The 24,620-nt window shown below is 43.6% G+C and overlaps 1 protein-coding gene across 2 annotated transcripts; it reads right to left on the reverse strand.

Annotated features, from left to right (window-relative positions):
* Window positions 1–762: 762 nt before the first annotated feature.
* Window positions 763–17,886, reverse strand: fam110d (family with sequence similarity 110 member D). 2 transcript variants are annotated; one of them, XM_068736292.1, is made up of 2 exons: window positions 17,789–17,886; window positions 763–4,764 (listed from the first exon to the last, which is right to left on the reverse strand). In XM_068736292.1, exon 2 carries the CDS (start codon window positions 4,053–4,055, stop codon window positions 2,712–2,714), a length of 1,344 nt encoding a protein of 447 aa, XP_068592393.1. In that variant the 5' UTR covers window positions 4,056–4,764; window positions 17,789–17,886; the 3' UTR covers window positions 763–2,711. The 2 variants fall into 2 exon arrangements, with proteins under 2 accessions (XP_068592393.1, XP_068592394.1); XM_068736293.1 differs by lacking the exon at window positions 17,789–17,886 and adding an exon at window positions 9,625–9,707.
* Between the last annotated feature and the right edge of the window lie 6,734 nt (window positions 17,887–24,620).

Consider the following 24,620-nt stretch of genomic DNA (forward strand, 5'->3'; position numbering starts at 1 on the left):
GAGAATGGCATCGACCTTCTAATTTAACCATCGGCATGAGAGTGATCACGCATAATTCCCAAAATGACAATAAATGCACCAACTCCAAAAAATGTCATCTGATATTTTCACTTGAGCATGAAAGCTCTGTGACAGGGGAGACCTGTGGGCATTAAAAAAAACAAAAAAACCTTCTAGATTTATTTCCCCTTGAGACTTGAATACATTGTGAACTGGTGCATGTCAAAAGCTGAGTCAGCAGGTCTAAGAAGGAGAGAAGAGACAAAGACAGAGTGTCAGGAAGAGTCTACAGACAGGGTGGAGGTCGGCTCTCGGACGGCGTAGACATAGCACCGGGCCACACAGAGGCCTTCTTGTCTATAAACACAACCTGTTGCAACTCACTCAAGAGCATACCATGCAGGGAATGCTAAAAGGATTAGCGCTTAGCCACTTGAGATAATGTGAAAAATGAGACGTGATGTGGTGGAGGGAGGCCACAGAGAGTCAAGGACGAGACAGCGACACAACACTGACTCAGTCAACCATTACTCTCTAAAAAGATTAAAGAACAACAGCCACAGCTTTTCTTTATGCTTTTTTATATTGACTGCTGTAATTTCATGTAATATAAATAAATTATTTCTTAAATATTCACAGGATTTTTTAAGTATCTTTTATGCAGGGACACTTATTTTTGCTAATTGGTATACAGGTTTTTCCTTTTTTTTAATCACCCCAAAACACAAGAAAGACCACAAAGAAATGAATTACCTTCACACATTTATTTCATTCTTTGTGTTTATTTGCTGTGTACATCATACACAAACCTCTTTGGAATAAAAACTAAATCTCTCATATATATATCAAATAAAAAAAGAGATTCAGAATTTCACGGAGCCACTTTGTAAACATGCAACCAAATGGTTTTCAACAGGAAGCTATAAAAACAAAAAAAAAGTCCAAGTTGAAGGGAATTCAGGAGTGTGCCATGCTGATGACAAATACAGAAAATATATCATTTCAAAGCTGCAAGTACTGTAATTGTGTTAATTTATCACATGTAGAAATAAATCGTGCCCTTGAGTTCAGTAATTCTCACCCCAGAACGCCTCTCAGTCTAACCTCCGCATACCTCAGCAGACCCCCAGTTCATATTTCAGTGGCATCCTTTCATGGAGATAAAGTGAGAATCACTGAAGGATGGATGAAGTGAGGTAGGATCCGTGGTTATCAGAGAAAGGAGGCTTCAGCCTCCCCTTGCTTGTTATGATAGGAAACGGCTGACTGAGTCAGCTGGGAAGGTTCAACATCTGCAAACTGACAGATGGTAAAAGTGACATCCTAAAAACATTTAGCTGTAAAGGGTTTGACAACTTGAGCTCTTATTTTTGGAGGTGAATATGTCGTTTTCAAGAAATTGTATTTATTTATGAAACTTCTTTTGAGATTTACTGCTCGTATTTGCTTGTAAATGTCAGTTTTTTCTCTGACAGGACTCGTTCTCTGTTGCTGAGCTTACACAGCTATGGGCACTGAACAGGCATGAAGCATTAGCTGTGGTAATCAATGACTGTGTCACTAGTGATTATTGGACAGTGTTTATATGTGTGTGAGAATCGAACCCTCCTTGGGGTTTAGAAAATTAAATGAAAATGATAAAAAAATGACTGGCCAGACATGGCTCCTTGTCTTTCCACGAAGCAGATGCTCCTTTGAATCCAGCTCAGTGTTTAACGTTATATGAGATGGATCTCCCGTCAAGAGTTCAAGCCATATGTCTATCTTTCATTTCCTCTCTCTCTGTCCAGTTCAGTGCATTAACAACCCCACAGGGGGTGCCTCGCATGTTTGTTCCAACGCCTGCGTTTTAGGAGTAAAAAAAAAAAAAAAAAAAAAAAAAAAGGCAACACACAAACTAAACTGGGACAGATCCGGATGAGGTACTCATGGTTCACTTCACACTCACACAACAGTTTTCCAGTTTAGAAAAAAATAACATAGCTTAGTGGTTTTCCATTTTAATTTAGTCATTAAGGGAAAGTGTTGGTGTCAAGCACACTAACTGTGCCCACTGTGTCATGACGAACATACACTTATGTGCCTTGTAGAGAGTCACAGCGACTGATTTCAGAAATGGAGAGGACAACGTCTACTCAACACACAGTCACACACACACACACACACACACACACATAATAAAACATTATGCTGGGGGAAATGGTTCCATTCATCAGTAAGGTCCGTCTATATACCCACACAATAGATCTATAAATACAGTATATCAATTTGAACAGGAGATAACTAGAAGCAGTTGTTGTCCTCTCATTTGAAGAAACAGTCTCTTTGGAGTTGGGGAGAGCAAGAGACAAAAAGTAAATTGTGTGCCATGGTAAGCGTCTGAAACAAACCCTACGTTGTCGGAGAAATTTGTTTGAAATTTAAAGAAAAATCATAATTTGCTGCTTTGACTTGCATTGCTGCTCAAAAAATAAAATGCAATGCATTGCGGCAATGCTGCTAGCTAATCACAGCCCATACTGTTGCTTTTGAAATTCAAGTGATATTCAGTGATGATTCAATGCTTTGACTTTTGGTTCATTGTGCATCCCAACAGCATATTTCTGCACAAAGGGTAAATGTCTGCACCAGGTAATATCCGAAAAAGAAAACGGCAAACTCTTGTTTTGTTTCAGACTCTCTCCACGGCACATGCTTTCTTTCTCCCTTGATTAAACAGTAGACTCTTTGGGTCCCTCTTTAGCAGCGTTCTTACACCCGTAAAGCCACTTGATGACGCGAGCGTTCCTCTCAATGATCGACACACCAGTGGGAGGCTGCTCGGCCAGCTCCTCCTGAAACAGCCCGTCTCCTGAGTGCTGGGAGAACTCGCTGGGCTCGGAGCAGCCGTCCCCGGCGACACTGCGGAGGGCCAATGAGAGTGTGTCTATGGAGCTGGCACCAGAGAGGAAATTTGTTCGACCCAGACGCTCTACCATGTCCACGTCCAGACCGCAGAAGTCAAAGAAATGCTCTTGCTCCGACAGCGCTACTGAGCAGCGCAGATGCAGGTCTGACTTTGAGCGCCGCAACTCCCCAAACTGTCTTCTGGGTGCCGGTGGGGGTGACGCCCGCTTCCACGGATCATTCTCATCATCATGGTTACTTGAGTGGCTGCCATTGGTGATACCATCACCGGTACTATTTGTAAATCCGTTCTTAGTCCGTTCAAGCGTAGAGCTAAACCCAGGGCTGGGGATAGACCCTGGGCTGCGTTCTGGATCAGTTTTACTGGACCTCCTGCTTCCTGGTCCTCCATTCGTAGTGTCTTTCTCATTGGTCCAAGACATGCGGGAGTCTCCATCCCGTGAAGGTGCTCTCTCTTCACCGATCACCATCTTTTGGATTCTGCCTTCACTTCCACTTCCCTTCTCCCTCATGGAGCCCTGGAAGAGACGGCGGACAAAACTGTAGCCCCTCACTTCCGTGTTATTGTTGTCCCCCACTGCTGCACCGTTGGGACTCTTGCACTCTTTCTTCTGTCTGTAGATGACGAGGGAGTCCGGCCTCAACATGCGTTTGCCTGTGCTTCTCCTGAGTACAGGGGCACTGTGCGGCGCTACCAAGTAGTTGTTGCCAGGAGTCCTGGGGTTGGGAGGCAGTACATTGTTCGCATTGCTCCTGTTATGCGCCTCGACGTCCACAGAGGTCCGTCTGTTCTCCTTCTTGGAGTCATCATTTTCATTCTCATCTCTTGAGGTGAACGAGCCAGAGAGTGTAGAGAAGGGGGTGTTGGATGAACGCCGCGGGGGAAGACGAGGCGTCAGGCTCCCGGGGATGGATATAGCTCGCCGTGGCTGCGGTGGAGGGGTAGCACATGGCACCAGCGCAGGCTCCTGTTTGGTGTTGATCACCTGCTGGCTCTTAACATATTTGGCTTTGTCCGCCTCAAGCCTCTCCACAGCGCTGATGGAGCGGCCGTGGCCTCCACCGTCTATTTGCCTGCGCAGGTAGTCTGGACCCTTGTTGAGGAGCCTCAGAGGAGAGGGGGATCCAGCTGGCGTTAGGGGCTTCATGTTGATTTACTGAGCTGGGTAAGACATCAAAACTGCAGTCCTCAAATGACCGACAGCCTCTGGTGTCCCCCAGAAAGCAGTTGTTGGAGGTTTGCAAAATTTTGAGAGAGGAAACCTGCTCTCTCTTTCCTGTTCAAACAGCTCTTGAATCTTCTTTGAGGAGTATTAGATACGTAGCAATTCAGGAGACCACAAAGTCCAAGTTTGTTGTAACTTTTTCTATAGATAGCTTGCAGTCTCTTTTTTGGGCAATTTCAGAGCCCAGACAATTTGATATCTCTATCCAGTATTTACACAGGCATTTGGATACGCAGGCAGGGCACAGGGAAGTCCTTTTTTTGTCAGCCAAGAGCCCTGCCAAATGAGACGCTCCCTGCCCACACCGCAGCAGAAATAGCAGGCAGGGTGCACTTTGAAAGAGTTACTTTTTCCTCCCCCACTTTTTCTTCTTCTCTCTTTCTCTCTCCCAACAACACCCTTCACTGTTGATCTTTTCAGTGACGGCTGCCTGGAGAAATTAGATATAATGGCCTCAAATATTTGCTTGTGCAGGTTGTCTGAGGGACGCTGGGTCAAGACTTTTATTGTTTGTCGCCCGTCGTGGTTGAGGTGACCTGAGGGTGGCCGGCACCGAGGCACTTGGTTCGCTGATGGACAGATGGGGCAGATGCAGATCTCGTCCTTGTCCTCACCTCACCTGCGGGGACTCCTGGGAGACACAGATAGAGAAAGAGTGGGTTTTAGTTGGAAGTGTTATTCTCCAGGGCAAAAGCCACAAAAAGCAGATGGCAGGAAGGACAGTGGTCCCTAAAGCTCAGCTCAGATTCTGCTCATTTAAAGCTGGAGGGAGTTACTTGTCTGGAGCAGACTGCAATGCAGAGCTGACATGTGTAAGCATTTGATGACCTAACATATTAAATACTATAAGCATAATTTAACACTATCTTAGTCAATGAGTACATACATATTTAAGGGTGCAACTACAGGATACATTAACATGTTACAGCTGAACCAGAAACCGTCACCGAATGTAAAATAAGCAATTCCTTAAATGTGAACATAGATATCCCATGTATGAATTAACAAGCACATGTGGGTAATGTTTCCTATGCATGTATTTCTTTAACTTTTTTCTGGTTTGTGTCTGTCCTCCTGCAGTAACCTTTTTTTTTTTTTTTTAAATGACAGATGTCTGTTGTCCAGACGTTCTTGCAACATCCTGTAAGTGTTGGATGAAAGATGAATGGATGCCACAATGTCTGCTGTCCATGCGCGTGATGTGCCTGTTTTCTGCTCAGGAAGTACTGCATTGTTATTTTCTTTCTGGACAGATTGGGCCAAGACAAATGGCAGCAAGTAGAACATCCTGTAATTCGGATCACTGAGAAAAACTGGCAGGCAGAGACAGTCTGATTTTATTTTGACATCAAAATCAATGTTATATATTTAACTTGTTTTTTTCCCCATATCAAAGCACTGCTACAAGCACCAGTTCTGCTGTCTGTCACTGCCACTACAGTAACATACCAGGACATGTGACTTAAGGAAAATAACAATGATAGCTTTAAAATTTTAAACAAACATCTCAACTGAAATCAAGACTGAGGTTGTCCTCATTGAAACAGCTTTAATTAAACCAATACACTTCTGAAGCAATAACTCTTTCATAGTCACAGTTAAACAGCTTGTTCTTCAGATTAACAAGCTACTAAAAAAAGTTACACAATGCTTTAAACCGAACATAGATAAGGCATGACTCGGTGAAACGGGCTGCCCTATTTTGCATTGATGATGTGTTCTGTGAAGAGAGACGTTTCATATCTTTTAAGTTTTCGTGCTATGTGAGTATTCGGGGGGGGGGGGGGGGGGGGGCGCTACACGTGTCTATTATGGGAAAGGCTCGACCCGAGGAGTATTTATAGCATGAAAACAACCAAGCCCACTCATCATGTGTCTATGTACAGTATGTGTGCATGTACGTGCATGTGGTCATGGGTATATATGCGTATCTGCTCTAGTTTTGCACCTGAGCCTATAAGCTGTGTGTGTGTGTGTGTGTGTGTGTGTGTGTGTGTGTGTGTGTGTGTGTGTCAGCACGAAGCAATAAGAGGCTTCCCTGAAAAATGAGGGCCATACGCATTCTTCCATCCTCTACCTTTTTCATGTTGACAAAAAAAGAAAAGCTTGCTGCTTGTGAAACAGGAAGATAAAGAACTTGCCTCTTAACGTGAAGCTGTTATGTATAGATACACCCAGAGGCACAAGTGGAGCCTGTTTTTCATTCACTTCCTTTCAAAATGTATTAAGAGTCCATCTGGAGAGATAAATGCTCTGTGTTTTCTGTGCTAGACGACAAGGGGGTGTTATGCTTATTGTTCGGTCAGGTCTGCCTCAAGTGTTATCAAATGCTATTTTAACTTTTCCTTCAAATGGGGGAAAACAATGAACAACCTTCTTTGGCAGGAAAAAGGATATATGTCTCATCATTTAAGGCAAACCATATGACCCAGCTGATAGTGGCAAACACTTCATGTGTTCATGAAGCATTTGTGATTTGTAAGATAGTAAAAATAATAGTGTGACATATGAAGCTGAGGACAAAGTTAGAAACCAAAGTAACCAAAATCAAACCTGCAGATCAGCAAATTACCAGCAGTTTGTTTATGAACATTCATTTATGAAATATATTGATCAAAATAATGTTTCACATGAGAAGAGTGCTCTTTCATTTCTTTTATTTGGCTTACAAAATAGCTACAATTAAAAATGAATGGTTAAAGAAAGTTAAAATAAACATTTATTTCACTAGGCAATTCCTAATATTTACAACATTTTTTACAGGGTTCAGTTTGGCTTTTAGTACTCTATAGTCTGTTACTACAGAATGCTTAACTACTATTGATACATTAGAAGGTGACATTTCACGCTCACGTAACTCTACCTGGTTCAGTCTGCTCACCCCTCACACAGAAGCTCGAGCCTGTCAAATGGCACGCCACTATAAATTCGCTGAGGAAGACGGGGGAAGGGGGCAACGGCCAACTAGTTGTTGTTTTTTCCAGATGTCGGGCTGTCAGAGCTCGGGAAAGTCAGCCATTGTTTAGGTAGAGTTCCGGGAAAAATGTCAACAGGTGTGGAAGGAAAAGAAAGAGCATGACCGAAGTAAAAAGGGTAGAAAATGAGGAGGAAGTGGGAAGAGAGGTTACGGTTTGTTGCTGGGGTTTGGGTATTTATTAGACACCTTTCTTCCGGAAACAATCTGTTCCCCATCTGTGTTTAAAATGGATAAGGTGCAGGTTAATGCTATTGAAGCATTAAAGGGGGGATTATCGCAATAGGAGCCTAGACAAAGTCATTAATCCTGATGGTGGCTTTCCATATAAGGGGGATGGGGGTAAAGCATGCAAAATGATATGAATACAGCAACTAATCCCTCCTGACCAAACGCTCATAACCTTGAAATCCACAACAAAGAGAACAATATTTTCCAGCTTCCATTGTTTTTTTTTACTCTTAACGATAGCGTGCATTCATAGAATCTGACACTACCAGCTTGAAGGAAACCAGCCGCTTTCAGAGGTTATCTCTTGCTCCGAGTGCTATCGCGGACATCATATGACTAAAATCTGAGTCTGCTGTTTGGGACACAATGTCTCAACCAGAAATGGTCCTGAATAGAGACGACGACTAAGCAGTCTTTTCAACAATAAATCAATAAAATGTTCAAACAAAAATGGAACATCAGGGAGAAGAAATGTGCGTAGTGAAAAGGTTACGTTTGACAGCACACACACGCACACACACACACGCACACACACACACACACACACACACACACACACACACACACACACACACGGTGACTCATCTGGGATTTGCTGGAGAACAATAGCCACCATTAGCTCCATTGACCATAATGAGCCAGATTAGTACCCAGCACCTTCTGCTGTGATCTCAAGGTTTGTGAAAATCTTTCTCTTGGTGCGTGACCTCCTTTGCCTCTCACTGTAGGTTGTCATTAACCTCTAAAACCTTTTCATCTCTATAGTGAACAACCCCCCCCCTCCCCTTCTCGTTCATAATGCAATCTAGCCGTGTGTCTTTCATTCCCGCTGAACTCTCCTGCTCTCCTTCCCACTCTCCGTCTCTCTACATCTCCTGTATGCCAAAGGGCCTCCTTACCCTCTTATTTTCCTCCCTACTCCATCACCCTCTTCCTGCCTCTCTCCTGCTCTATTTACTGCGTGCTCCCTGCATCTGAGTGCAAGCTTCAAAAGCTTTTGCCAAAACAAGATGTTTTATTGATGAGAATTGATTTTTTTTTTCTCATCTATTGACACTGTTAGTTAAGTAAAATGTTCATGTGGAACAGTAATCCGAGGGGTTGCAAGATAAATCTGATTTTCGAAACAAAATAGCTCAGAAGAAGGAAAAACATTTATTTTCTGAAGGTATTTCTTGAGAAATGCTGGAGAGTTTTACCTCTTCTGGACTCTGAAATAAGTGAAATTCCCATTTTATTAAAGCAACCCGTGACGGGGGGCCAGGAGAAGACATTGCATGCCTCTGAAGGGTCATAGACCAAATAGTTTGGGAACCAGTCGTCCAGAGTCCAATGGAAACATCCTCTGTCATACACAAAACAATCACTAGTTACAAATGCTGCAGATGCTGTTCAACTATTCAATAAGCACTCTGGTCCACTGCAACTAAATATGTATTACACAGCTCTATGTGAGCCTTACTATAGGTCGCTCTAGGTCAGTCTCTGGCTCCACAATACACAAGTTTTACAACGTGACCAAGAGGATAGCTAATGCTAGTCTAAGTGGACGAACATACGAGGAAACAAGTGAAATCTCATTCTAAAAGTGATTTATTGGACGTGCGGTCAGTGCAAACGGATAATAACGGAATCCAAACATGAACCAACTCGGGGATTATCAACTCAGCACGTTAAATGTGCAACCGCTGTCTTCCACCTTCCACCTCTCTGTTCTTTGATAAACCTCCTCTCTGTCTGTCTCTCTGCCCTCTATCTTCCTTTCCCGCCTCCCCCGTGTCCTCCCTGTGAAGCGGATGGTCCGGCCTGCAGGGGAGGCTTAGCCAGGCGCCCCCATGCAGCTAAAGAGGAACCAGATGTTTTGTGTCGTGCTACATCAAGATGCTCCGCAGCCCTGACAGAGACCTGTCATGTCAATTTTCCTTTTAATCAACAGCATTGTTTAGACTACTTTCACTTAACCCCTTAAGAACACAAAGCAGGTTATGTTTACGTTTTGCTATTGATTTTACTGTCACGTACACATATTTGACGGTGAAAAAAAAAGAAAAAGAAAGACCTAAACACCCCACAAAATCCAGGAAGTGGTTGTTTACCCCACAGAGGAGAATAGCTTCACCCGGGCTCGCTGGGCGTATGCAAAGACAACCATCTGGCCTCGGATCAGAAGGTTAAAGGAAGTTTCCGTGTGAATTATGCATTCAGTGAGGTAAACACGAGATACGAGGTTAATAAATTCACATGGACCACCTTTGAAGCTCCTTGGAATAAATGCAGCACACTTACCTGTCAAATAAATCCTGGGACAGATAAGAGGCATCTGCTGCCGCCAAGGAACCAACTGGCCCTCTCTAACGCCTTTCCTTTCCTTCTCTGTCCCTTTCTTTGTACCAACATCTGGCACCACTCTTCAGCATGACACAGACTAACGATCATCACTAAGGGACTAAAATGTTCAAACGTTAACCAGAGCTCTTCATGTCATGACGAAGCATCTGTGCACATCGATTCTCTGCAGTGTGAATATAAAGCGCCTGCATGGGCCACTAATGAGCCTCGACTCATGAGTCTGTCGGGTTGGGTCATTAACCAACACTACAGACCTCAAGAAGTCTGTGATGGAGCAGGACAAAGAAAAGGAGGTGTCTTCTTCTATTATCCGTACCGGTCTTTCTTTGCATTATTAATGGGCCAACAACAATAGTCCTCCTCCAGGTCTACAGATAAGTCTTGACCTGGTTGCTCTGCCTCATTAGTCAGGGAGGGAAAGGGACAAATAACAACATGGTGGCAGTAAAATGTAAGAGATGGAGCCACGGGACAGACACCGTCCCCTCAAAGACAAAGCCTGGTAGCCACTTGTAAATCCTGTCACCATTGTGAGGCCGTGAGCGCCGTTAACCGCTTGATCTACGGTTAGAGGCTACCTTGGGGATGGCTAGGCCACCTGGGACGTCTTAAGGGACCCCCGACCTGAATAGCCCTCCTCCCAAACAGTAAAATGGACAAGATGGGCTCTTAACTCACTGCTGCAGCTCTTTTGTCATTCAAAGCAAATCATCGCAGAGACAGCTGAGCTCTGGAGGAGCAAACCAAAGAGGCCAGGGCAGACTTTAAGATGACAGTGATAAGACATGTGCCATGCTGGGTGCATACACAAGTCCATGTCAATATTAAAGATGACGGTCCAGAGTGAAAACACAGAAGTCTGCGAAAGAAAGTCGCTCACGATAACCAAAAACCTTTAAATCTAACAGCTATTTAGCCAGTAAACTAAGTAAGTCACGGCTAAGCTGGCTAATTAGCTAATAAGCTTATTAGCTTGTTTGTAAAATTAGCCGAAACTCGTTAAGGAAATTATCATTTTGGCCTGGATGTTGAAACAAATTAAAAAGAAGTCTACAAAAGGAGGCACAATTCACATTCTACTCAAATAACCTAGAAAACATCATTTTAAACAGATAATTAGCTCGTAAATCAGATAATTATTAGCCAGCTGGCATGTCAGCTGGCTAATAATCAGCTAAAAAAAAAAACTGATAACCTGTGATGTGCATTTTTTTTTATATTATAGACGACATTATAATTTGCCAAAACAATCACCGTCTTAATCGATAGCAAAAACACTTGTTAGTGGCTGTATTCCACTTATCTGAGGTAATGATTTAAACAATGAGGTTTTAATGACTTAACGTGTGACGACCTGTAAGAGCCGTTATACTGTAAGTCTGGCCTTTACAGGAACTGTTACACCCATGCAGTGCTAACACAGATAACGTCTGCTGAGATAACGTGTTCACATGTATTCTTACTTTTATCAACAGACTGTGTAAGTTCCTTTTTCTTCTCTGCTAAGAGTGCTGGTGCTGTTGATAATTAAACAGCTCTGACCTACAAAGTTTTATGAGTCACTAAGTGTTTACTTTTCCAGCTACAGTTTTTCAAGCAAATATCACTGTACTCAAGCTTTGCTTTTGAAAGTCTGGCCAACATTTGACTGAATGTACCTTAAGTTCAGTTTCAAATGACGAGAATAATGAGAGACAAAACTATCATCATCATTAGAATGCAATTCCAATTCAAGCCCAAATTTTGACATAAGTGACCCAAAAGTCTCTCAGATGATCTCGACACCAGGTGCACTGTGCTAGGAAACCTCATAATCCACACAGAGACACCTGAACCTGCCTCCCAGTCCAGGAATGTTAAACCCAGCTGCAATACCTCACTGCTGATGAGTGAACTATTGTCGGTTGAACTCGTGCACTTAGAAGGAGATGACGTAAACCTGGATCCTCGTATAAGAACTGTACAGCAAATGTATTACTATTAAAGCCAAGGATCCAGAAAGACATTGGATCGCTTGTATCTGTCTTTAATAAGGACAACACTCTCTACGCTCATCTGTGGCGCATGGATCTATTACCTAAAATAGCAGCTCATTCATTTCAAAGAAAGCCACTCAATCAGAGAATACGTCCAAAAGGTTTCTACCACTCAGGTGCTCATATTAAATGCACATTAGTGTCTCTTCTGGTTGAGCATGCCTGACTACCCACACACATAAATGATGCACAAAATGATACAGCTTACTATGTTACTACTATAATAATATAATAGAGATATAAAAGAAGATAATACTAGACCCTAATCTTGGGTCGAGGCCGGCCAGAGTGTGCAGTGTGTCATATGGATGTTTGTGTGGGAGAAGACAGTAAGAGAGAGTTTGAATACCAAGTGTCCAGATCTGGGCTACATCAAGGAGACGTCCCACAGCTCTGGACAGCGTTGTTTTGTAAATTATGACCACCGCTGTTGCTCCCTTCACATGCCAGCCTGGCTTATGTGACCAGCAGCAGCCTACTGTGTGTGTGTGTGTGTGTGTGTGTGTGTGTGTGTGTGTGTGTGTGTGTGTGTGTGTGTGTGTGTGTGTGCAGCACAGCCCTGGACTGGGAATGCACTTTGCAACTCAGGGTAACACAGATCTCCCCTAAAAAAGCCTGTCCTGAGGCTGTTTTTACAGCGCAGTGCATGGACTGAATTCTGGGCACATCCCTCAATCTCCCAGAGTCTTAAATTATGAAGGCCTGCTCCCACACTGTGCACCCTCATTAAGCTCTCAGCTGGGGAGAATGCTCTGAAAGACAGCACTGTCTGGCCAGCTGCCAGATGTTTTATTTCACCAAGTCGGTACATTTTTCACTCTGCCAGGCATACGTCTGCCTCCACAAAGTGATAAAAGACGCTTCAGTGGACGGTGGCCGTTAAAACCCGCAAAGAGCAACTAAAATGTCAAAACATGGTAAGTGGTGTTAAATCATACACCTGTGTATCTGCAATGAAACCTTGTCACAACACTGTGATGGATGAACATATCTACGTGGAGAGGGTGGGAACCACTACTTCTAGGTTTTGTTTTAAGGTTGAGGACGTTGAACGAAACACCAGAGAGGTGACTTTGGTGATGCTCAGTACTCAATGAAGAACTCCCACAGCGACCGAAAAGAAGGAAAATGAGCGTAACATCTGTGTAACCCCACCCTCTTTTCACACAGACACACCAGGTTGTCAAAAGGACATTCACACAACATTTGTAGAATCACTCCAAAACACATGTTGCTGATGTTAGCAGTAAAAGGTTAGCGCCGACTCGTGAGGACTCGCGCCAGCGCTTGTTTGGGGTTGGTTAGAGCTTAAAGCTGCTCCAGCTGTGCCGTGTCCCCAAATACTGGGTCGTCTGTGACTGTAGTGTCAACCACCCCCCCCACACACACACACACCACCACCACTCTCCACCACTTAAAATGTGCCAGTATCGATTTGCTTTCTGCACAGCTGAACAGTTTGATCAGGTTCATTTAGTTTAGTACAAAATAATGATCCACTGACACTTCTTATTCATATACTGCTTATTGGATAAACATCATCCAATCCTGTTTTTTGAGGCACAACATTTAATTATAAGTGCGTTGTTGTTGTTTTTTTGCTAGCTCGCTTTAAAGTTAATTAAAAAGGCCCTGAAAACTTGGTTCCAAAGCTTCAGTATTTCTCTAGAACAGCAAATATTACTGAACTAATAATTAACTCTCAAAATTGAACATTCAAAAAAACTCTGCTTCATCAGGAATGTGTAGGTTTGATTTGACAGTGCTAAAATCATAGCAAACAACCCCACAACTCTCACTCTGATTCAACTGTTCCTGAAACCTGATTGGTGGAGAAACGTAAATGTCTGTCTTCTTTCTGCCAGTGAGAAAAGCAAGGACAAAAACACATGTGCAGAAATCTCTTGTGTAAAATAACAAAAACATTGGCCAAAATAGTTTATGGTCATGCCCCATCACTCTTAAAAAGCTGATTCAGTTAAGGTTTTCAGGGCCTTACATCCAACATTAATCTCTTGCAACCTTTCCAATACAAAACCTCAAACAAGCATAACAACTTTCCGACTACGAGAAAAGAATAACAGAAAATCTCCCACACAAAGACCCTCGACCGAGCTTTTTCCTCGCTGCCATCTACGCTTAGCTGTTAACCTCCCCTGAACCTGCCAGCTGTCCTCTCTCATTACCGATCGAGCGACCTGCTTCTCGGCAAACAGCCCCCCGAGTGCCACGGAAGAGAGACCCCCGCCGTTCGTGCCTTCTCCTCCTCCTCCTCCTCTCCTCCTGTCAGAATCAGAAAACATCTGGAGGAGCCGGAAGAGTTTTGCGGGGCCGCGTCGAACGGTCCCGCTCTCCCGTGTCGGAGCGACTGTCCGGGCCTGTGTCATCTTCCTCGCGGTTGAGCGGACATGCAGCGCGGCGCGGTTGAGTGTGATGCGATGTGGCAGAGCGACAGAGGCGCCCCGGTCCGACTGTGAACAATTACGGGGATGTGAGAGCGGCGGAGAGAAGGGCTGCTCTCACAGCTGTCACCCACACACAGGGGACTGTCAGGAGATGGAGATCTGTCAGATCATGTCTCATGATTTCGTTGCCCACAATGAATTATGGATTGAGTTATGAGCCCCATGGAGATGCGAGTGATGTAAGAGCAGACTTCAGGCCTGCAGAGAATGACAAAACTTATTATGGTAATGATCAAATCAGCTCCAGAGTTGGATGCAAACATTTGGTGCAAATCTTAATTTCTGCCGGCACGCTAAAGCGTATTCAAAGACCTTTCTCGAGAGAGCAGCATCATAAATCTTTCAAGAGATAAGCCAACAAGTAGAGGCTTCACTCCAAAAAAGCTACATCTATTTTGATAAATATGTCCCTGCTCATCAAATTATCACTTCAATGAACATGATTCCACACTCGGTTGTTTACAAAACAGGAGAAATACTAGCTTGGTACATAGAGCAGATGGTGGCTTTTACTTCTCCTTCTCAGGCAGCAGTCCTTTATAAGTGGGTATCACGTTATCATGGGGTACCTGCCTGAATACGTTGTTTTGCTGCTGGATGTAACTGAGAACTGTGACTGTTTTTGACAAGTTCTTCCTCTTTTTTAAACAGTTCCTCCTCAAAACTGTCAGCAAGGAAGTTCCCAGAGACAGACTCCGCGATGGCCCAAACAAGGAGCAATAAAGCTAAATTATAAGCCTGGAGCTTGTGTGTGTGTGTGTGTGTGTGTGTGTGTGTGTGTGAGAGAGTGTTTGAAGTCTCACACTGTTGTGAACCTCAAATTTCTAAAACCAGCTGCTGTTCAGCAACACACACACACACACATACACACACACTAATGCAGTGCCAGGGGGAAGATGATGTCATTAACAGGGTACGTTTTCTTCTCTAATTAGAAACTCGAGCCTCCCGCCATAACTTGGGGGACTTTTCATCTAACCATGCAACAAAACGGGGATTAAAACGGAACAAAATGTTTGACATCATTCTTAAAATGTGACGTTTTCAGGGCTGCGCTCCGCAGGAACACTAAACCGTGCCTTGAATGTGACTGTGGTACAGCTGAACTGTGAGTGATAAGAAACACATGAGTGGCCCATTGTGAGCTAAAAACCATGAAATATCTCGCGGCTTCCGCTCGCCCTCCGCAGCCAGCACTGATGTGGCTCCAACCGATCAGATTATACACTCGTAGAGCCTCAAAAAAACATTGTTGTTTTCAGGGGAGAAAATTGGAAAATGAAAGACTAAGTGGAATCCTTGTCTGCTATTACGTCCCATAAGATATTCCCGTCTTTGACCTGAGCTAGATCATGCGGACGTCAGCGTCGTGGTGTCTCCTCGGCTTCTGTTCTGACGCCTATAGACGGTGTGGCGAGCGTGTGAACGTTCACGAGTATGTTTAGTGTCTCAAAAGTCATAAAGTCTACATGATTCTCAAGGCTTTCTAAAGTATTGCACCACCAAAAACACCATCCTCATCCATATCACCGCTGGTGCTGTGAGCCGAGCGGGACGGCGAAAGACCTACATTACATTTCATTTAGTCACGTTAATGATGTCAGGCCTCCTGTCAACGGCGCAGACGGAGACTGCAGCGATCAGCTCTGCGCCCCCCGGGCCCTCTGCTCTGGAACGGCAGGAAGTATTCTCGTCCGCTCCGCCGGGATCAGCATCAAACGCAGACGCGGCCGTATTACAGCTGGAAAATTAGTGCACTGTCACATGAATCGCGGGAGGAAAATAGAAGGGACTGTTTACGATAGGCCCCACACAGTAATTTTGCAGGTATAGGAATTCAGTCGGAGTGATGTTTGTTTTCTGCGTTTAAACACGTGCAACGTGTTGGATGTAGGTGTTTATGATCTGTGACTCATTGTAGCTCTCGGGCAGGGATGCAAACCGAGTTAGACTGGTGGGTTTAAACTTTCAAGAAAAACAAAAGTTGAATCATGGAAAGGTAGGGAGAGATAATGGGCCTGAATCTACCTTCTAGTAAATTCATTATACGTCATGCGTAACAAGTGCCTTGAGGGTGATCACACCCGAAATGATGAGGACAGCAATCTTATATAAATTTATCTCTTCAGCCAACATGGACGCCTTAAAGTGCTCAAAAGATGGAAATCTGAGCTGTTTTGTCAGTAGAATTGTAGGATCACCTCCCCGCCTCTGGAAAGTAACAGCAAGGCTTCATAACCGCACCATCATGTCCATGATCTGCATCAAAAAGCATGAATTAAACCTGCGCACGAGCCAAACCAACGCGTGCTCACCTACGAATCTCAGGGTGAATGTGTTTACAGGACATGTGTGGTCTGTTTAGTCTAGCTCCAAGTTGTTTACGCTCCTGACCCCCACACCGATCAAACCACTGCATGAAGCACATCAGCGGAGAGTGAGGGGGGTGGGGGTGGGAGGGGGTGGGAGGGGGTAGAGGCGGGTCAAGGTGGAGTTGACCCCGAGGGCACGCGATTGTCTCCTTGGAGGAGAAAGTCTTCACAGTCTTTTTTAGGTTTTCAGAGTGGGTGCTTTGCATAATGGCCCCCTCAGGTCCCCGACTTACTTCTGTTCTTTTGTAAGCTCTCAGGTAACACTGTCTTAGACTTTACAATGTTTTCATTCGTACGACCGGCTGCAGAACGAGACATGCATATGTCACAAACTGATTAGTAGGAAAATGCTTAATTTAATCTCAGCACTACGAAACCTCTCTTCCCTGATTAGTCGACTGGAAGCCAGAGCCTCACTTGTGCCGTTCCCCTGATTTCATCCAGATGTAAATATTTTGTGTGGAGCGGGCTTAAGATGGGATAAACCTGCTGCCCCAGGTTATCTGCTTTAATCAGCCTCTCCATACCACGCAGCTATTACTGCTGCTGCTGGACTTCAAGGCTGAGTTAAACCAGGGAGCCCCAGATGATAAATTGCTGCATTTGTCAACTTCTCAAAAAAAAAAAAAAAATCCATCCATAAACCTGGTGTATTGTTTATGGATTATCCAGCTACAAAAAAAAGTCTGACATCCATCACAGACATGCTGCCAAGCAGAATTTGCTTTTTAGGGCATCGAGCCATAAACACACCATAAAGATCTCAGACATGACACACGTAAGTAAACCTGTAGTAAACTTTAAAAAGGCAGACACGTGTACTACGTTTTAGGGGGGGAACTGTATCCAATTTACGATTTAACTTGTATTAATTATAGTAATATATGTAAAGCCAAGCAGACTATGACAAAGTCTAGTTATCACCAGTGAGTGCCACATCCAACGCCACAGCATTTAAAAGTAATTTTATTTAGCCTTTCAGCTGTTCAGTTCGCATATGGATCATTCAATGCGCGAGCAATCCGTGCCAATCTTTCGCTCGTGCAAAAGTGTAAAACAGTGCTGCCACATTATGAGAGCAGAATCACAGCGACCACAGATCCGATGAATCAATTCCTACCCGAATCCACCCTGATCCGTACCCGGAAAACTTCCCAAAATGCATGTCTCGACTAAGACGTCCACTTATAACGGAACCGTTAAACACGAGAGCCAGCTCCTCGCTCACCTTGTCTGCTCAGTTTATCCACTCCTTCAGATCCCGTAAAGGTGGCGGAGATCCTCGCTCTTCTGTGACAGACGGAGCTTCAGCGCGCTCAGCTCTGCGCTCTGTGGGGACTGTTGGCACACTGACGGACCGCTGCACGGCAGCAGCCGATAAAGAGGGAGTCCCTACAGCGGGGGGGGGGGGGGGGGGGCAGGTATGAGGCTGTTGCGTGTAAACTGACTCCTGTGCAGGGAGCATGCAGGGAGCTGAGTGGAGCGGTGGGGGGGGGGGCAGGACTGGAGACTCCAGTGTCAAATGTGCCATCACAATAAGTCATTTGGCTTCATAAACATTATTATAGTGTCAGTGGTATTATTGGTAGAAGTCAAGTTGAATATATATATATATATATGCATTATCTTGAAATGTGTGATGGAAATAGCTGTAACAGCATACTTTTTAGAGTCCCACTTAAAGCTGGGGTTGGTAATCTTCTCTTTCAAAAACATTTTTTTTGGATATTCTTGTTAGAATTCTCACATACTTTCATTTGGCCCGAATCTTCCACAAGCTAACAGCCATGTTGGTTGTTCACGTTCATTATGATATGTTTACGGTCATAATAGTCATTTTGGGGGAGGGGCTTTAAAGTTCGGCCTAAAGGGACGGGTTGTCATTTTGCCGTCTTGACGAATTTCTTGCTACATTTAGCAAGTTTTGGAGCTGGTGCTGCTTTTCATTGGAACAGAGATGGCAACACTGGGCTGTTTTTTTGCAGTTGGATCATTTTAATAATCTAGCATTCTTGTGTTTAATTTCTCAACATTACCAACCCTGCCTTTAATAAGTTATTAATGTTCTGTAGATCATATGGGCAGGAAGGACATTTTGTGTCTTCTTATGGATTAGTAGCCCTACATAGCCCGAATCTTGTAGCCTATACCGTTGTTATCAAGGTTTTACCACATATTTTCTGGAAATAACTGGAGAAAACTGCAGCAAAGTTGTTTATTAACAACTTGTTAACTTAGAAAGTCTTTATAAAGTATGGGGTGTTGGTAGCCGACCAAAAAGTTGACTACCACTGAAACCTGTTCATGACTGAGAGTCTACGACCATGTTCTAGCTGCTTTGTGAGGCTGAACTGAGCTAAATGCTAACGTGAGCATGCTAAATAGCAATGCTAACATGCTAATGGTTATCAGGTAATATGTTTATATTGTTCACCACGTGTTAGCTTGGTGTATTAGCATGGGAACGTAATTGTTAATCACCACCAAAAACAAAGTGCAACTTTTACAGATGTTTGGTCAGAAACCAAAGTATGACCAACATTTATTTTATCTTAGAAATAGTTATTAGAGCGTTAGTTACCCACTAAGCAGTTTGAAAATAGCTTCCCTCATTGATTGGTTATACTAATTGTTCACTCATGTCAATCCAGCATTTAGTTGATGATTGATTGATTGATTGATTGATTGATTGATTGTGCTTTTATCAGGATTGTTCTCCAGTTGTTGAGTCAGGAACCTTAACAGTGCACTTCACACATTATCTTAGCGGACTTTTAGCTTTTATTTGGCCTCACAATTAGCACATGATCTGAGCAGATTTCTCCCCTTTTATGGTGTTAATAGTCACATGTGATGAAGTTAAAATAAAATAATACCATAAAATGTTCCTTATGTCTGAACCATGAAGCTGGGAAAGTTTTACATTCACATGACTTATTTTAATGTAATTCTTTAATTTATGATCCTCTGCTAATTATTTGTCAATTAGTTGTGGGCCGATGAAGTTACAATGTGCTGTTGTCCTCAATACTTGAATGAAATCTAAGAATAAACAAACCTTGCAGCTACGTGCTGCTCGTTCTCAGCGACCATCCTCTCTTCTTCTGTGTTTTCTCTGCTCACCCCTTTGTCATAAAGCTCAGCTCACCAGCTCAAAGAGGTCAGGAGAGAGAGAGGGGGGGGGGGGGGGGGGTGAAGGAGAGATAAAGGAGTGATCCACACATTTCACACACACCTGTTTCTCATTCTCAAGCCCCTCACTTGACAGGGTCGACAGGCTAAACTGGCAAAACTCAGGCGTCTCTCTCTCTGTTGCTCATGAAAAAAGTGTTAAAGTGTTGGGAAAGTGCGAAAATGTGCAGTTTAAAAATAGCAAGCACGCTCAGCAAAAGCCTTGAGAGAATAGAGGTTTAAAAAAAGAGATCAATACACTCTCAGTATTATTAGAGGTATGGCATTTCTTAAAATAGAAGTTCCTCTTTCTGCAGTCACGCTACATTTGGGGCACCTCCAGACTGGAGCCGTGGCTGTGCTCTGCCACATCTGGGCACAGTAACGCGATCTGCTGATCCCGTTCCCCGATCTCTGCCCTCGCAGCCACGACTCAAGGAAGCCACACTTCCTGCTGAGCGCTGTGCGCGAGGTGGCGAGCGACCTCAACCTTGTTTGACGCCATCTTTTTGGCCCCCCAGGAGGGCACTTCCTGCTGCTATGCCGTTGCGGATGGCCGACGTAGCAGGTGGCTAATTCCTAGCATGATTCCTGGTGCCAGTCAGCTGTTTAAGATCCTGTTAACTCAGGGGCGATAATCCTGTAAAAGCTGTGAAAGATCACACACAGAGAGGGCGAGGGAGACAACCAGGGTCCAAAAGGATCTGTAATGTTTCAACTGTGAGAGATCAGATTGGTAGTAGTTGCTTGTGTGCTCTTACACAAGGTTTGTGAGGACCAATTTGGGTTTTAGATCTTGAGAGTGAAGACATTATGAGTTGTCCGTACTTAATGAACGGGCGGTTTGAGAGAAAGGGTCACTATTTCATAGAAAAATAGTTCCAGTGAAAACTTTTCAGGAAACTGTTCCTGAAAAAATTATTTAAATTCCGTTTGCATCAAAAACTTCATTGGCTTCCATCATATTTGGGTGGGAGGAAGAATCATCGACACAGATATTCTAGTTTGTTTTGTTGAGGGGTTTTCTTTCTGTACATTTGTGTCTGACCCTTTGAATAATATGTGACGAGTTCTGTATTGTCTGTGTGGCCAAAACCTGATATTCTTCTGTGCCATAGAGCGCCATCATTGTTGTCTAAAAACTATTTCAAAACAAGAAACTGAGCCTCACCGTTGAACTGAAATATTTTGAATTATTTTGAGTTGAACCCACGTACATCGTCCTGCTGCTGTAAACAGTCAGGGCACCAAATGTATGTTGATGCACAGCTGAAAATAGTCCCCAACAAATTCACTTTTTACTCCTATTATTTAACTTTTGCTCAAAAAAAAATAAATACAGTGCCGAACTGTTTTAAGGGATTATCACACCTTTTGTTTTTAAACTGAGCAATATATCTGTAAACTGATTTTTAAGATTTATCTTTTGTAGGGTCAGAACAGGACAGGACGGGGAAGTCAGAAAGTATTGACTGATGAAATGCTGCATTGTTGGTTTTGGTCTTTTTTTAATGAGATTTGTGATTGTTTGAATCACAAACAGGCCTTGGAAAATTGCTGAAATGTCCTGACTCTCAGACTCAATGTGGTTCTCACAGAAATGGAAGAACAAGAGCACACATACACACACACACACACACACACACACACACACACACTCTCACACACACACACACAAACATACACACACAAGCTTGAGGAGTAATGACACTTCAAAGGAAGGAAGCCGCACCGTGGCCAGCTTCCTGCCCCGGCCCATCTTGGACCATTTGCTGGCATCTCTGTAGCTGACGTTGTAGCCTCGTGAGCCATGTGGTGGCTATTTGGAGCCGCAGAGGTAATCGTCTGTTGCAGCGCTTTGTCTTCCGTATAGGTTAAGTTCTACAACAAGCGGCCTGGGGCACCTGGACCAGTTGTGGTCTTGCTCAAACTAGATGGTGCCCATTTGTCTGGAATGAAAGATGTTTCTCGGGTTTGATTGTGAACGCAGTGAAAAGAGGAGGGTTGTGGCGTCATTATTTTCTTTCTTTTTTTCTGTTGACCAATTTATGACATCCCAGAAAGGAGGTTAGGTAGATATTTGACCTTACAAGGACTCCTAAAGATGCACTAATCGCTATGTTCAAATTAACAATGGATCATATCACCCAACTCTGAAGTGTTTTACCGTCATTCAGCACATTGTTTTGGTTTGACAGCTAACTCAGCACAAAAAAATGTAAAAACCCACACTACGACGCATTCCCAGCACCAGCAGGCAGAAACACTTAACAGCTAGCTGCTGGACATAGTGGCGCATTTAGCAGATAAAGAGACAGATATTTCCTCCAGGAGATGGACACCAAAAACAGAGCTAAATGAAGAGTGACTGTTAATTCATCAGGTGGCCAGAAACATGACTCCCAATTATACTAGTGATGCTGGAGGTCAACTTTATAAGACAATCATAATATGTTAATATCTAAAGCTTGTTCCTCTTTCCTGTGGCCAAAAGAAAACCATAAACACAGTGTTAATGGTAGGGAAGGAATATGGTTTTCGATAGATATTGATAAAGTCAACGTTAAACCTTTATTTATATCTAAACAATATGTTTACCAAGCTTTCTCCAACCTAAATAGAGTGCTTTGAGTTGCATTAAGTGTCCTACAAAACTTTTTTGCAAATAGAAGTATAAGAACATCATTTCTAGGAGACAGCTTTGCCTTTTCTGCAGTCATTTCATCTTCAGTGCTGCTTTTATCTACCAAAATATCTTGAGCAGTGACTGTTTCCTTTCCCCCTCCTCTCATCCCTACATGAGTGTAGTGACTTCAGGCCCAGACCCGGTGTTTGACCTCAACATGCTCGCACCGGTGTGCCCTCTTTTGTTTATCCTGGCCTCTGTGCTGACCTTTAGGCTTCTCCCCACCACACTCCTGCCAGTTACGACGCCTTTTGTATGGTGTTTGCATCTGGTGGAGGAACAGCATGCTCCTGCATTGTTTAGTTTTAGTGCTCACAATCTCACAGAAAGAAAGGGAGGAAGAAGTTCGCAAAAAAAGAAAAAGTCCTCAATATGTCAGAATTGTTGACCCGGTGCCACAGTCGTTTGGACATGAAGAATTGTATAGCTCCAACATGCAGCGGCTCTTGATTGACGTCTGGGTTGCAGCCGATGTGTTGCGTTTTGGATCGGCTCCATCTGACATGTGTCTGGGCAGCTCTCAGCACTTATTGTCTACTGGAGAAGGGCACAAGAACAATGTCAGGAATGCAGTGTGTGTAATATTTCCTAATATTAAAGATCAATATTTATGTAAGCAGCTATCTCGTCAGGTAGGGAGACACTCTCTGGGGATTTCCACTTGTCTCAGGGACTGACAGCCGTGGGCAGAACATCTTTGCTGTGGTGAAACAATACCAGACGGTGAAGGGCCTCAGCAGAGAAGGAGCTGACCTTATGAAAAGCGCTCTACAGTCAGACTTAGAGGTCCGTCAGCCAAAAGGTCTTCACGTAAACAGCCCAAGCCAACACATTCAGGCTTTCTGTGAAAACAAACACTGGAAAGTAGGGGATTAGATTTAGTATGTGGGTCGGTGTCTGTCAGCTGGATGGCCGGAGAGGTTGTCATGTCTAGATGGCAGCTCTGCCACCTGCAATAATATTGAACACTGTAAAAGTTAGTTGGAATAATACGAAACTGAGGACGTGATTTAGGACAAAAAGCCCTTATATATGGTCTCATTAAAGTCCTGATATTAAAGTGATACTTCACCCAAAAGTCAACATTTGACGATCAAATACTCACCTCATGTTGGTTTGAAAGGTGGCTGCAGAGCTTGATCCATCACAAACAACAGCAGCTGTGGTCAGCTTGAACTTTCAACTCGCAGCCAAGTAAAACTCAGAGCACCGACTTGAACATAAAACATAACAAATACATGTAACATATAATAACATAGTTCATTCCTGGTCAAGGAATCCATAGTTTTGAAAAGTTAAGTCAAGTGAGTTTAATTTATACAGCACCCAATTTCCCAACTGACTACACAGTGTGATGATAGTGTGACATAGAAGCAGTATATTTACTTAAATTGAGTGATATCGAGAGCTTACAGGTGGACAATGTTAATTTCAGATGGATGTTTCCATGGATGTTTATATATGTCATTAACTGAATTAATTGTAACCAACATACTAATTCAAGCTAAACACAGGTATTCCTTCCTCTTGCCCATATATTTATAGGGCTTTTTGTGGCTTTTGAATGCATGTAAATCATCATGCAGTAGTTCCTCTTCTGATGATCTCACCGTCTATGGAAGTGTGAAACCACATTTTTCCTTTGTGAAGTGTTACCTTGCAATTCATATTTCACAGGCTTTTTTGGAACGCTTTTGGAATGAACTCCAAGTCATCTGAGTTTTTTTTTTTTTTTTACTTTTGACATACTGTTATGCTCCGTAATGGAGGATGAATGTGGACAGTCAGCGCTTTACTGGAAGCAAGACAGACTTCAAAGGTCTTTTACAACAGAAGGAAAACCTGGCCATGCACTCCAAGAGAATCTGTCAAACAGCTGGCACAGAGCAGATGTGGATCTCCATCCGGGCTAATCGCCTCAGTACAACCTTCCTCTCAAGACACAGCAGCTCAAGCCTATAAACCTGGGCCTATTAGTATCATTAAGGAGCGCTCCACGTCTTAAACAGGCCACTTCCGCCTCAACTGTACCCCTACAGCAGAGGGACCAGGTGAATTCAAAATGGTTTCCACATGCCTGGTGATGTATGGCTCCTGGAGGCTGGCTAATGAGCTACACCAACCATTATAGAGATGGTTAGCAGATTGGGCCTCAATCCCACCGTTAGCGAACAAGCTAAACAAAGCCTCATCTAAGGAGAGT

This window comes from Cebidichthys violaceus, unplaced genomic scaffold, assembly GCF_023349555.1.
Source record: "Cebidichthys violaceus isolate CVI_PGR_0920_01 unplaced genomic scaffold, fCebVio1.0.p SCAF_7, whole genome shotgun sequence".
NCBI classification, from domain to species: domain Eukaryota; kingdom Metazoa; phylum Chordata; class Actinopteri; order Perciformes; family Stichaeidae; genus Cebidichthys; species Cebidichthys violaceus.

Excerpts from the sequence above, each read along its gene's own strand:
- fam110d (XM_068736292.1), bottom strand. The coding sequence starts at position 4,055 with ATGAAGCCCCTAACGCCAGCTGGATCCCCCTCTCCTCTGAGGCTCCTC.